Genomic DNA, 13,476 nt, shown 5'->3' with positions numbered 1-13,476 from the left:
GCACAGGCACTTATAAGGGCTGTCACCAAGGGAAGTGATTGGGGGAAGACTTTGCAAAATACAGAGCAGAATCTGGTCTTCCCAGTCCCTAACCTCAGACACTGCTGGTCTGATCCGGTGGGAACTGACAGATCGGGCCTCCCGGATGATGGAACAAGGCTACATTCCGTGGGGTCCTTGATTGGATCCAACCTGTATTGAACCGCTGGGATCTTCCCAGAATCCCCCTACCCTTTTTACACATGGGAAAAGAGCTGATGAGAGCGTTATACCAAGACGGCCTCAACCTGCCCAAACCTGGAGGAAAAAGAATCCCGAGAGCCAGCTCTGCCCCATTACCCTGAGGCTCGCGCCTTCTCTTACACATCCCAAATTTAGCCTTGGAGGTGTGACAATCCTAACATTTGGCAGCTGCACTTTCCTCCAGAACTACACTTCCCAGCAGGCCCGGGGCAGAGCCTCCCCCCCCCCAAGAGTTCACCAGGGGCGGGCCTGCAGGCGAGTGGGGCGGGGACTAGGGGGGGCGGGGAAGGGGGTGGTGAGCCGGGAAGCACCAGGCAGGCTGGCCTGAGCTGCCCCGAGCTGGGCAAAGAGCAGAGAGGGGAAGTTGGGTCTAAGGGGCGTGGCCTCTAGTCCGCGTGACAATGTGGGAGGATGGTCCGACGCCAGCGGAGCTGGACTTCGAGACTAGGCGAGTCCGAAAGACCGGGGCGTGGCCGAGCAGCCAGGGGGCGGGGCCTGAGGACGGCCTCAGCAGTCCCCAGCGAGGCAGCGCCCCGAGTCGCACCGTAGCAGCTCAACTTCTGCGAGCTTGGAGGGGATCTGCGGTAGCCTCCCTTCACCCCCCACTTCTGGGGTCACTGCCGTGAGTGAGCCCCGCGGGAAGACCTTGGGTGGAGGGTGCTGGGGGAGAGTATTTCCTGCACTTTCTCTCCTACAGATGAGTAGGTGGGGTGAACCTGGACACCTGAGCTCCTTTTGGGGCCGCGGTCACCAGCTGGCGACCTCAGTCTGTCCCTTCGGACATTATAGCTGCAGCATTGGCAGTGGGTGTAGGGTATTCCAAGCTGTAGGCTCAGTCACTCGATACCCCCGGATCCCTTCGCTGCGCAGGACGGGTAGACGGGCCCGGATAGAGTTGCCTTTGACATTTCCACCCCCACTCTACCCCTGGGAATTGTGTTGGACAAACAACTCAACGTGGAATGGCCTCCCCTCAGTTGGGTTGGGCCTGACCCTCCCCGTTAGAGCCAGCTAGAGGCTGGAAGCCAAGACTGAGGTTGACCATCAAGTGGGGAGAGGCTTGGCTAGGGCAAACCCCCACCTACCAGCCTTAGCCTGTGGTTGGCCAGATGGCGGAGGCGGCAGATTACAGGGGTCTCCAGGGCCACCGTTAACACCGGAACCACAGTCCCTGTACCAGATGCCGTTAAAATTGCCACTTCCCACCCCCAAGAAGCCTTTCTGGAGCCAGCAGCAGCACCAGCCCTTGGGAGGACAGGCCTCATCATGCCCACATCCACCCAATGGAAGCCTGTCCCACCCCTTTGGCCACAAAGCTCCTTTCCTCTACTGCATTCAGATAGCCAGTCATTATCTCCCATTCCTAAAACTTACCCTGTAGGGGTTAAACTGGAATTTTGGACTCAAGAAATCTTGCTACCTGCGTGACTTCAAATAAGTTCCTTTTTCTGTTTGGGCCACTATTTCCTCATCTGTAAAGTGGCACTGCTGCTGTGCCCCCCTGTTCAGCATTATTGTTAGGGTTGGATGCCATGGTGGCATTAAGGAGACCAGCACAGGGACCTGTGGGTTTTTGTCCTTCACCTAAGAACCTCAGAACTGTAGTAAGTAAAGATTCTTAGAACCTAAGTGTTTGAAAAGGCTTTTGAGGACACCTTGGTGGCCTCTCCATGCCTCCAGGGGTCAGTAGATGGGTTGGCTTAATATGAACGTTTTGAGGATGAGCTAATCTCTCTTATATTAGATACAGACTCTTTCTCCCTAAATGCCCAGAAGGCACCTTGGTTGTCTTGAATGAATTTTGGCAGCCTGGTCCCCCAAAGCCTGCTTTGGGTCTTGCTTAGCTTAAGGGCTTAAGGGTGTCCATGGTGGCTCAGATGGTAAAGAATCTGCCTGCAATGAACCCAGGGTTCGATCCCTGGGTTGGAAAGATCACCTGGAGGTGGCCATGGCAACCCACTCCAGTATTCTTGCCTGGAGAATTCTATGGACAGAGGAGCCTGGTGGGCTACAGTCCATGGGGTCACAAAGAGTCAGACATGACTGAGCGACTAACGCTAGCTTAAGGGCATCAGCTAAAGGCTACTGCCTACACTTTCCAGGACTTTTCTAACCTATGCCTACAGGAAGGGAGTCCATAGTCGGGTGGGGGAATTTTGAAGGCTAAATCGTGTAGGATGAAAGGAAGGGAGTAAGAGGCTGTTCTAGACCAGCTGGAACTAACCAATTTCGAGAGTTAGGGAAAGGAGCTCAGAGAATAAGGCCCCGAGATAGAACCTCACTGGTAGGGGGTGGGGGAGGATATTGTTGGGAGCTGTATATTGACATCTGGGATCAAACTTCTGATTTGTACCTGGCATTCTTGATAATGTCTTTGGGGGAGGGGGGGGAGGTGAGAACCCTGAGCAGTTCTGGAAAGTCTTTGGAAGTCTCTGGGGACTTGGAAACAAACACTGGCATCTGGGAGGAGTCTAATTACTGTTTGTCAGTCTCCTCTTTCCTCCCCACCACCCCCCTAACCTCCAGCTGGAGCAGGTGGGCAGCTGACGGGCTGTCAGTGTATATATCTGTGTATGCACCTGGTTGGTGCTATTTCTTTGTTGGACTCTGCCCTGAGGGCTGGGACAAGGAAGGGTCAGTAGCCTTGAACAGCAGGTTGGGACACACCTCCACCCAAGTTTGTGTTTCTCTGCAGTCATATCTGAGTTTTTAGCATACAGTATGCATAAGTGTATGTGTGTAGTAGTAGGTGTTTGACTGCCAGAGAGCTGGGGGTAGGGAAAAGAAATTGACCCAAGATGGGTGGGTGAAATTTCCTAAAGCAGGTGGCCTGAAGGATTTAGGTTAAGGAAGGAATGAGGTTGGTAGTCATAGGATAGACCTGGGTGGAAATGGAATCAGAAGGACAGGTGAGACCATGTATGCCTTGAGCCTCAATTTGCAAAGCTTAGTCTTCTGAACATCATGGGGGTCTTGAGCAGCTCCCTGAACTAGGGAGAGATGTAATCTGATAAGTGCTTTAGAAAGATCAGGTTAGTATATGGGAGCAGAAGGCCTTGGGGGGAAAAGAAGTTGAAATCAGGGAGGCCTATTGAGGAAGTGTTGCAATGGTACAGGAGAGAAATAACAGTGCTCTCACTAGGATAGGAGCAAACAGGACAGTAGGAGAGTGCTGGAGACAAAGCCAGGAGGTAACCGGCCCACAGATGTGGGTGCTGGGAGCAGAGCAGGAAGGTGGGCAGGCACAGGGACTCAGTGGTCCTGATGGCTGACAGCAGAGGGGAGTTTCAGAGCAAAGAGAGGGAGATGTGAGAAGCCACCAAGCCCTTATACTAGGCTCCTGACCCTTTCCTAATGTCCAAAACCCACCCTGACCCCATCCCCAAACCAGGCCCTAGGACTGAGTCTGGCTTCAAGTATCTTGTCTAATCTCCAGATTTAATATGGCTTCTGACTCAAGATTAAATTCCATGTCTGAGCTGTTCCCCTTCCTTTCTCCTCTCCCCCTCCTGCATAGGGAAATCAGCCTACCACTGTGTTAAAGGTCTCAAGGACCTCACAGGCTTATCTCCCTTCTCACATCATGGCCACCACTCTGGGAAACTAGGCCTTCTCCAGATCCTTCCCCTTCTCATCATCCTGAACAGCCCCCATGTGTGATCCAGGGAGGCCTGATTAATTCTGTGATCCTGGACAGCTCCCTGACTCTGTCTGGGTTTGTTCCACCAGGAAAATGGAGATGCATGTCATCTGCCCCTCCCTTTTCAGAAAGTGAAAGTGTTAGTCACTCAGTCATGTCCCACTCTTTGAGACCCCATGGACTATAGCCAGCTGGGCTCTTCTGTCCGTGGAATTTTCCAGTCAAGAATACTGGAGTGGGTTGCCATTCCCTTCTCCAGGGGACTTTCCCAACCTAGGGATCAAGCCCCAGTCTCCTGCGTTGCAGGCAGATTCTTTACCTTCTGAGCTACCTCCCCTTTCAGAGTCCTGACTAATTTTGGCAAGCAGGGTGCCCATGAGAAGGGGTAGGTAAGGTGCAGACAGAACATCCTGGTAAGAGTAAAGTCCTGACGTCCCAGTATACAACTGCCCAAAATACACACTTGTCTTACAGAACCAAATGTAAATACTATGGAATGAGAAGGCTCAGTTCCACTTCTCTCTCCCCCTTCCTGAATCAGGCCGGCCAGGTTCAGATTGGCTTTGTCGGGTGGCCCCCCTGCCCGCTCCTTCCTTAACTGGGGGCTGATGCCCCAGAATTCTCAGGAGAATTCCCAGGCCTACCCGCGCCGCCGCTCTGGGAGCCACACAGGTCGTAAGACTCCTGAGACCGTCGCAGCCGCAACCATGTACACCTTCTTGCCTGACAACTTTTCCCCCACCAAGCCCAAGCCGTCCAAAGAGCTGAAGCCGCTGCTGGGCTCCGCGGTTCTGGGGCTGCTGCTGGTGTTGGCCGCGGTGGTGGCCTGGTGCTACTACAGCGCCTCTCTACGAAAGGCGGAACGCCTGCGCGCGGAGCTGCTGGACCTCAACCGTGGTGGCTTCTCGATTCGCAACCAGAAGGGCGAGCAGGTGTTCCGCCTGGCCTTCCGCTCGGGCGTCCTGGACCTGGATTCCTGCAGCCGCGACGGCGCCCTGCTTGGCTGCTCTCGCACAGCGGATGGGCGCCCGCTGCACTTCTTCATCCAGACCGTGCGACCCAAGGACACAGTCATGTGCTACCGCGTGCGCTGGGAGGAGGCGGCTCCAGGGCGCGCGGTGGAGCACGCCATGTTCCTGGGCGATGCTGGGGCGCACTGGTACGGCGGCGCCGAGATGAAGACCCAGCACTGGCCCATCCGCCTGGACGGCCAGCAGGAGCCGCAGCCCTTCGTCACCAGCGACGTCTACTCCTCCGATGCCGCCTTTGGCGGCATCCTCGAGCGCTACTGGCTGTCGTCGCGCGCAGCGGCCATCAAGGTCAACGACTCGGTGCCCTTCCACCTGGGCTGGAACAGCACAGAGCGCTCTCTGCGACTGCAGGCGCGCTACCACGACACGCCCTACAAGCCGCCAGCCGGCCGAGCCGCTGCACCCGAGCTCAGTTACCGCGTGTGCGTCGGCTCGGACGTCACCTCCATCCACAAGTACATGGTGCGGCGCTATTTCAACAAGCCGTCGAGGGTCCCAGCACCCGAGGCCTTCCGGGACCCCATCTGGTCCACATGGGTGCTGTACGGGCGCGCGGTGGACCAGGACAAGGTGCAGCGTTTCGCCCAACAGATCCGCCAGCACCGCTTCAACAGCAGCCACCTGGAAATCGACGACATGTACACTCCTGCCTACGGCGACTTCGACTTCGACGAGGCCAAGTTTCCTAATGCTAGTGACATGTTCCGCCGCCTGCGCGACGCCGGCTTTCGCGTCACGCTTTGGGTGCACCCGTTTGTCAACTACAACTCTTCCCGCTTTGGCGAGGGCGTGGAGCGGGAGCTGTTTGTGCGCGAACCCACCGGCCGGCTGCCGGCTCTCGTGCGCTGGTGGAATGGCATCGGCGCAGTGCTCGACTTCACGCGCCCCGAGGCCCGCGACTGGTTCCAAGGACACCTAAGGCGACTGCGCTCACGCTACTCCGTGGCCTCCTTCAAGTTTGACGCTGGCGAAGTCAGCTATTTGCCCCGGGACTTCAGTACCTACAGGCCGCTGTCTGATCCCAACATCTGGAGCCGGCGCTACACGGAGATGGCGCTGCCCTTCTTCTCGCTGGCCGAGGTCCGCGTGGGCTACCAGTCCCAGAACATATCGTGCTTTTTCCGCCTGGTGGACCGTGACTCGGTGTGGGGCTACGATCTGGGGCTGCGCTCGCTCATCCCCGCGGTGCTCACCGTCAGCATGCTGGGCTACCCCTTCATCCTGCCCGATATGGTGGGTGGCAACGCTGTATCTGAGCGCTCAACCAGCGGCGGCGACGTGCCCGAGCGCGAGCTGTACGTGCGCTGGCTGGAAGTGGCCGCCTTCATGCCAGCTATGCAGTTCTCCGTTCCGCCTTGGCGGTACGACGCTGAAGTGGTGGCCATTGCGCACAAGTTCACGGCGCTGAGGGCCTCGCTCGTGGCGCCACTGTTGTTGGAACTGGCGGGTGAGGTCACTGACACGGGCGACCCCATCGTGCGCCCCCTCTGGTGGATCGCGCCCGGCGATGAGACGGCGCACCGCATCGACTCACAGTTTCTTATCGGAGACACGCTGCTCGTGGCACCCGTACTGGAGCCGGGCAAGCAGGAGCGGGACGTCTACCTGCCTGCGGGCAAGTGGCGCAGCTATAAAGGTGAGCTTTTTGACAAGACACCAGTGCTGCTCACGGATTACCCCGTTGACCTGGACGAGATCGCTTACTTCATCTGGGTATCCTGACCCAGCCCAGGGCCCAGAAACCTGGTAGCCCTAACCCTAGTCTTCAGGTAGGCCTTTAACCCTCAAAATCACAACCGCAGGGTCTATCCCCCAGGAAGTCCCCAACTTTATACCACCCACTAAGTGGGTAATTGACCTAAATGTGCTGGAACCGGCTCCTATAGGGCGGGGGAGAAGACACTGAAGCACCACCCGCCCCCAACTCCAGTGCACAATGGTTACAGCCCTCCTCTCCACAGGCACTCCAGTCTACAGAAACTCCTTCCCTTGGGTGGGGGCAAGAGAGCTCAGCGGGAAAAAATCAGCCTTCTTCCTGTAATACACAGTTGGGTTTTAAACGCACAGAGAGGGGGACTTCCTGTGGTGGTCCAGTGGGTAGGACTCCATCCTTCCACTGCAGGGGGCTGGAGTTCAATCCCTAATAGGGGAACTAAGATCCTGCATACCACAGTGGCATGGCCAAAACAAAAAGAGAAAAGCACAGAAAGAAGCCTCACCTTCCATCTTTGTCCTTCTAAAGTGGTGACTTGGTCCTCTTGAAGGTCCCAAAGTGGTGACTTGGTCCTCTTGAAGGTCCCAAAATAGCCTCCTGCCACACTTAGAAAGGGCACATTCTTGGTGTTGAAAAGTGCCAGGCCCTGAGTTCTCAGCACTCGCCTGACCTGTGGCTGACCTGGTCCCACCCAGCTGGCGACAAGGGATGGAGGTACTTGGCCAACTGACAAGGAGGCAAGTGGTCCCCTCCAAAAGGCCGGGAGGACAGAGCCATCGTCACTGTCCCTCATTTGTGAAGAGACTCCTAACCCCGTCCTTAGGCATCTGTGTACACACATGGTTCAGCCCTGGGCCAGGGCCACTGCCTGATGGGCAAAGACTCGCAAGGCCATGCAGGCCAGACTTGGTGCCTTAACTCAAGAACCTGTGTGTGTGTGTTCTGTGTGTATGTGTGTGTGTGTGTGAGAGAGAGAGGCACCACGGGTCCCTGGATCTATGGAATTAACACAATACCTCTGAGGCTGCATAAGCCTGGAGGGAGGGGGCAGGGAGCAAACTTGAGGTTTTGACTTTCAACCTGGTCCCTTCCTAGGTGATGTCCCTGGGACTCTAGTAGAAAATAAACAGCCCTGTCTAGATTTCTCAGCTGCCTCACTCCCTATACACATGGCAGAGGTGTGGCTTAAAAGGGAGGCACGTTAGGGAATTCCCTGGTGGTCCAGTGGTTAGGACTGCATGCTTCCACCACAGTGGGTGCAGGTTTGATCCCCAGGCCAGGAATCCCACAAGCTGGGTGGGAAAATAGGGGGGGAAAAAGACCAAAAAAAAAAAAAAAAAAAAACCAGGGAAGTGGGGAAAGGATGTTTTTATTTTGGTGGTGGTGTGCTTCAGCACACAAACTACCACACACAGAGACACCCACAAATATACACACAGGGTAAGATTTTTCATTTTAGTTATTTTTCTTTGCTAAGAAGAGCAGCCAGAGAGTTTTTTCTGCTTTTGCAGCTGAGTCTGGGGAAGGAGTGGCTTGCCAGCGGTGGGGAGGTGGGAAATAGGGCAGGGTTCAGCTTCCCTTAACAACTCTGACAGCAGAATCAGCCCCTCATCCCCTGGAGAATGCATCTCTTTGCCCACTCCTCCACCCCCTCGATTTTCTTTGTGAAGAATGCTAGTGAAACTTTAGGAGCACTCACCCCTGATTCCACCACTCATCTACAAACTGTGTGGCCTTGAGTAAGCTGCTTAACCTCTCTGAGCCTCAGTTTCTTCATCTATAAAATGGTGATAATAATGCCTACCTCCCAGGTTGTTGTGGGAATTATAAGCACAGATGTATGTAAAGTGCCTGGCACAAGTAGGTGCTCAATAAAAGCTATTATAATAGTTTTTTTTGTTTTTTCTTGCTTAAAAACAACATGGACTTTTTTCCAGGCTCCAGGTCCCAGCCCAGCTGGCTCCCTCTGAGCCTGCATGTGATGCCCTCTTCCCAGACCTCTACACACAGCACTCAGTTGAGCTCTGAGTTTGTGACCTGGGGGACACTGTGGTCCAGGAGAAAGGCGAGAAAAGAGACATCTGAAGTGGAATGTCAGGAGCCAGTAGTCCCCAGGAGATGGGGAGTACATGGAATTAGCTTCCCTCTCTTTTTGGTCAAGAGCATTTACCAGTCAGTATTCAGTGATGAGCCTTCCTAAGTCCTGGTGCCCAGCGATGGGATATGTGTGGAGTGACTGTAGAAGGAAGACAACTAAGCTGGGTCCTGGGAAGTTCCCTGAATGGCTGGAGAGCATGACTCACATTTAAATGGCCCTCCACTTCAGACTATGCAGTCTGAAGCAGTTGACCTAACCTCTCAAGCATCAGCCTCTTTATCTTTAAAATAGAATTTCTAGGACTCATTGAGATGTGTCTGTAAAGTACTTATGCAAAAATTGGCAAGAAGTAAGTGTTTAGTAAATGGTAACTCCTATTAACTCTTGATTGTAGACAAGGACTGAAGAAAACTGCCTAAAACTTGTGCTGTATCCTACTGGGTAGCCTCTAGTCACATATCACTTCTTAAATTTAATTTTTAAATAAATGTAATTAAAAATCCAGTTCTTCAGGCACGCTAGCCACATTTCAAGTGTTCAAAAGCCATGTGTGACTAGTGGCTCACATGTTGGACAGTTCAGATTACAGAACATGTAGCATAAAGTTCTACAGCCCAGGACCAAGCAAGTGTGTGCTGAGATGGCATGGGAGGGTGGGGGAGGGTAAAGTAATCTGGAGGGCCTAAGTCATCTGGCCTGGAGGAGGAGTATCCTTTAGAAGAGCACTGAGGGAGTTCCCTGAGTGTCCAGCAGTTAGGACTCCACGCTTCCACTGTAGGGGGCCAGGGTTCAATCCCTGGTCATCAGAGAGTTAAGATCCCACAAGCCATGTGGTGTGGCCAATTGAAAAAAAAAAAAATGAAGTCAAATGTTAAGAATTTTAAGAGGGCATTGAGGGCAGGCAGCTCAGCTGGAGGAGGGGATGCACCATGCCCACTGAGCACTCACTGTGTGCTAGGCAGGGCCAGAGGGCAGAGTGCCCTTGGCTGGCCACATCCCAGCCAGATGGGCTTTGACTTGTGGTCTGGTTTCCAGTCTGGCCTCTGCCATTGACCTCATTAATCATAAAAGCACAGATGAACGAACTAAAACACTGAGAGAGGGAAGAGGGCATCGACTTGAGTCACACAGATTAGTCCCCAAGGCTGGACTGGAACCTGATGTTCTGTATTGAGTTACCTAGAATCTGCCACCCAGGCTTCACCCATCTTTCAACAGCTTGGCCCAGCTCCTGTCTGTACACATCCAAGGATGTGAAATCACGGAAATGTATGTCTTTGAAGCAGCCACCCAATGGGTCCTATTCTAGACCAAGAAGTATTTCCCTTTCCTCCACTGACAACAAAAAAGAGAGGTTCAAGAAGTTTGGGGTGGTGGCTGGAATGGTAGGAACCATGAGAAAGAGCTGGTCTTGGGATGGGGGGAGGGAAGGGACCAGGACTAAAAGCTCCCTCTACCCATTTGCTAGGATGCCAGAAACTCTGCCCCCTTGGAGCCTTGTCCAGCCCACCATCCCTGCCAGCACCTCTTGTAAATTCCATGTTTATCTCTCTGCACATCGGGGTGGGAGGGAGGGCTAGCCCCCCTCCATGGAGCTTCCAGCAGCCTTGTCATGGCCAGTTCCCCACTGGTCTTTTCTGTACCACTGAGGGTGGGGATGGGGAGGCTGGCATGCAGGAACCGAGAGCTCCCTTGTCTAGGGGTAATAGGGGGGAGCTTGAGTGAACGCTGCAGAATATCCGGGACTGGGGACTAACACCCTGGTTCTGTGACTGTGTGCAGCCTTAGAGTCTGCCCCAGTTTCCCTTCCAGCACAGTATGAGTTGGCTGAACTCTGGCCAAGTCCTCTCTCAAGACCAAGATTTGAATTTTCTGGGAGGATCTTTGCTCTGTTCTCCCAGATTTGGGCAAAGGATCCCTCACCCTGGTTGGCTACAGAGCAAGTAAGTCTTCTTTTGTTGGTTCCCCTCACCAGGATTTCTGGTCCCTTTTCTCAAATCCAAGGCAGTATTGACTTCTCCATCTCCTGGCCACTACCCCATGTCAGATCTTATCAGTTCTAGCCTGGACCACTGCAGCGGGTTCCTAACTCTGTCCACTCGAACCCTTCAATTCAATCAGTATAGCAGGCAGCCAAGGAAATCTTTCTGAAATTCAATCAGGTCATTTAGGAAGAAATTCAAGCTCTGATGTTCAAGACCTCTAAGATCTAAATTCTTCTCACACTTCTGTTTTGCTCACACACACATGCTTATGAGCATATTTTAAAAATCATTTGAAGAGATACTCCCTTCTGTTCTGGGAACAGCTGCACAGCCCATCCCTATGAGAGGAGGCCTGCCCAGACCAGCCTTGAAGAAGACTGCAGCGGCAACTGGGTGATTTCCTTTCCTGCCATTGTCCGACTCAGTGGGACTTCTGCGGACGCCCTCCCCTCTTTGGTACACACCCCAGCTCCCAAGGAACAACGTGGTTTTTATCTTCAGGCTAGCTATTTTATTTCATCATGCCCAAGGATCTTTCCAGCAGCTTGAGGGGAGGAGAGAATTTCTTTTTTTCAAAGTACTTTACCATTTTAATGGACTATAGGGGAAAAGAGAAACTGAAATTTCTGTTAAATTGAGGCATCAGTAACATTATATTAACTTCCGGTGTTCAGTGTAATGAGTCGTTATTTGTATATATTGCTAAATGAGCACTGCAGCAAGTCCAGTTAACAGCTGTCATCAGTTACAAAAATTTTTTTTCTTGTAATGAGACCATTCAAGATCCACTCTCCTACCTACATTCAAATATACAATACAGTATTAACTATAGTCACGACCATGCTGTTCATTACAGCCCAATGACTGTATTTATTTATTTTATAACTGAAAAATTGTACCTTTTCACCCCCTCACCCATTAGGAGAGGGGAGAATTCTTGGCCTTATGAGGTTAAGCCCTGAGTCTGAGGGTGGGGTTAGGGGAGTGGGGAAAGCTGAAGAGGAAGAGGCTCAGTCCCTGGGCGGGGAGAGGGAAGGGGTCCCAGTCTGAAGAACAGGAAGAGATTGTGCCTCAGTACTCAATATCCAGTGCTGTCTTTCCCCTCCATAGCCCCTTTCCCCTCCTCAGGGGGTCCTGTTGAGAGCTTCCTATTACATAATCTGAGGTGGAGGCAGGGTAGGAGGGGAAGGAAGTGAAGGGGGAGGGTTAGAAGGAAGGTGGAGAGCAAGCTTCGCTGGACTCTGTAGCACAGCCTCTAGGGGGCAGCAGTGGGGTTGGCACCGCCCTCCTCTAGAGCTTAAGGGACCCACTGGATCACTCAGGGAGCAGTCAGCCTCTGCTTCTCACAGGTGGTGGCCCCATCTGGGGTCCCACACCAGCACCAGTATTTCAATTTAAATTCTACAATTAAAATCACCCCTATAGCTCTTTCCTCCGCTGCCGCCAAGGTGCTCGGTTCTTCCGAGGAAGCTAAGGCCGTTTTGGGGTGAGGCCCTCACTTCATCCGGCGACTAGCACCGCGCCCGGCAGCCCCCACCTAGCACTCGCTCGCACCATGGCCTCCGTCTCCGAGCTCGCTTGTATCTACTCTGCCCTCATTCTGCACGACGATGAGGTGACGGTCACGGAGGATAAGATCAATGCCCTCATTAAAGCAGCCGGTGTAAATGTTGAGCCTTTCTGGCCAGGTTTGTTTGCAAAGGCTTTGGCCAATGTCAACATCGGGAGCCTCATCTGCAATGTGGGGGCTGGTGGACCTGCCCCAGCGGCCGGTGCCGCACCAGCAGGAGGTCCTGCCCCATCCACTGCTGCTGCCCCAGCTGAGGAGAAGAAAGTAGAAGCAAAGAAAGAAGAATCTGAAGAGTCTGATGATGACATGGGCTTTGGTCTTTTTGACTAAACCTCTTTAGTAACACATTCAATAAAAAGCTGAGCTGTTAAAAAAATAAAATAAAATAAAATAAAATAAAATCACCCCTATAGCTTCATGCCTTTAGGTCTTCAATTCAGCAAACAACTGCTTACTGTGGGGGTGTAAGATACTGCTTCTGAGAGTCAAGAGGGCATTTTGGTTTTCCAGAGCCTCTATCAAAGGCCCCCAAGAGGGGGCAACTTAGGACCATCCTCGTGGGGATTAATTTACTAGATGTTTCTTCACCCCGGGATGGGCTTCCCTGGTGGCTCAGAGGGTAAAGAATCTGCCTTCGATGCAGGAGACCTGGGTTCAATCCCTGGGTCAGGAACCCCTGGAAAAGGGAATAGTAAATGACTCCAGTATTCTTGCCTGGAGAATTCCATGGACAGAGAAGCCTAGTGGGCTATAACCCATGGGGTTGCAAAGAGTCAGATACGAATGAGGACTAACATTTCACCCTGGGGTGGCACAGGTGGTAGTGGGGAAAACTCTTGGAGTGCAACTCCAAGAGAAGCCTCTTTGGGTGTAGGTGGGGACAGAACCGTGTTTACAGAACGAGTGGTTGTCAGGGAAAGCTCCCAGGAGGAGATGCTCTGGAACCTGGTTGGAGGGCCTGAGACTGAAGGGGAAATTGCAGTCTTAGCCCCATGACCCTTGAACAAGCCCAGGCAGCCAAAAGCAAAGTGGTGATGACAACAAAGCCCACTCACCTGTTAGACCCCAATCTCAGCTCTGCTCTCACCCTCCCTCATCCACTGCCCATTAACATGCCCAGTCACACCTGTCAATTCGTCCCACAAAGTGAGCAGCTGAATGCAATTTATTCACCCCCCTTCTCCAAAGTACCTGT

At 53.1% G+C, this 13,476-nt stretch overlaps 2 protein-coding genes across 3 annotated transcripts; both read left to right on the top strand.

The window, feature by feature from the left end:
* Window positions 1-619: 619 nt before the first annotated feature.
* On the top strand, window positions 620-9,374 carry MYORG (myogenesis regulating glycosidase (putative)). Of its 2 annotated transcripts, none has more exons than XM_055578843.1 (2): window positions 620-865; window positions 4,425-9,374. In XM_055578843.1, exons 1-2 carry the CDS (start codon window positions 645-647, stop codon window positions 6,634-6,636), a joined length of 2,433 nt encoding a protein of 810 aa, XP_055434818.1. In that variant the 5' UTR covers window positions 620-644; the 3' UTR covers window positions 6,637-9,374. The 2 variants fall into 2 exon arrangements, with proteins under 2 accessions (XP_055434818.1, XP_055434820.1); XM_055578845.1 differs by having other exon boundaries at window positions 731-869.
* A 2,761-nt stretch (window positions 9,375-12,135) lies between these two features.
* Window positions 12,136-12,647, top strand: LOC129650422 (60S acidic ribosomal protein P1). Its single transcript, XM_055578857.1, has one exon. The coding sequence runs from the start codon at window positions 12,267-12,269 to the stop codon at window positions 12,609-12,611; it is 345 nt and encodes a 114-aa protein (XP_055434832.1). The 5' UTR covers window positions 12,136-12,266; the 3' UTR covers window positions 12,612-12,647.
* The last annotated feature ends 829 nt before the right edge of the window (window positions 12,648-13,476 follow it).

This window comes from Bubalus kerabau, chromosome 4 (assembly GCF_029407905.1).
Source record: "Bubalus kerabau isolate K-KA32 ecotype Philippines breed swamp buffalo chromosome 4, PCC_UOA_SB_1v2, whole genome shotgun sequence".
NCBI classification, from domain to species: Eukaryota; Metazoa; Chordata; class Mammalia; order Artiodactyla; family Bovidae; genus Bubalus; species Bubalus kerabau.
Note: the sequence above shows the minus strand (reverse complement) of the source record. Positions and strands in the feature narration are given on the sequence as shown.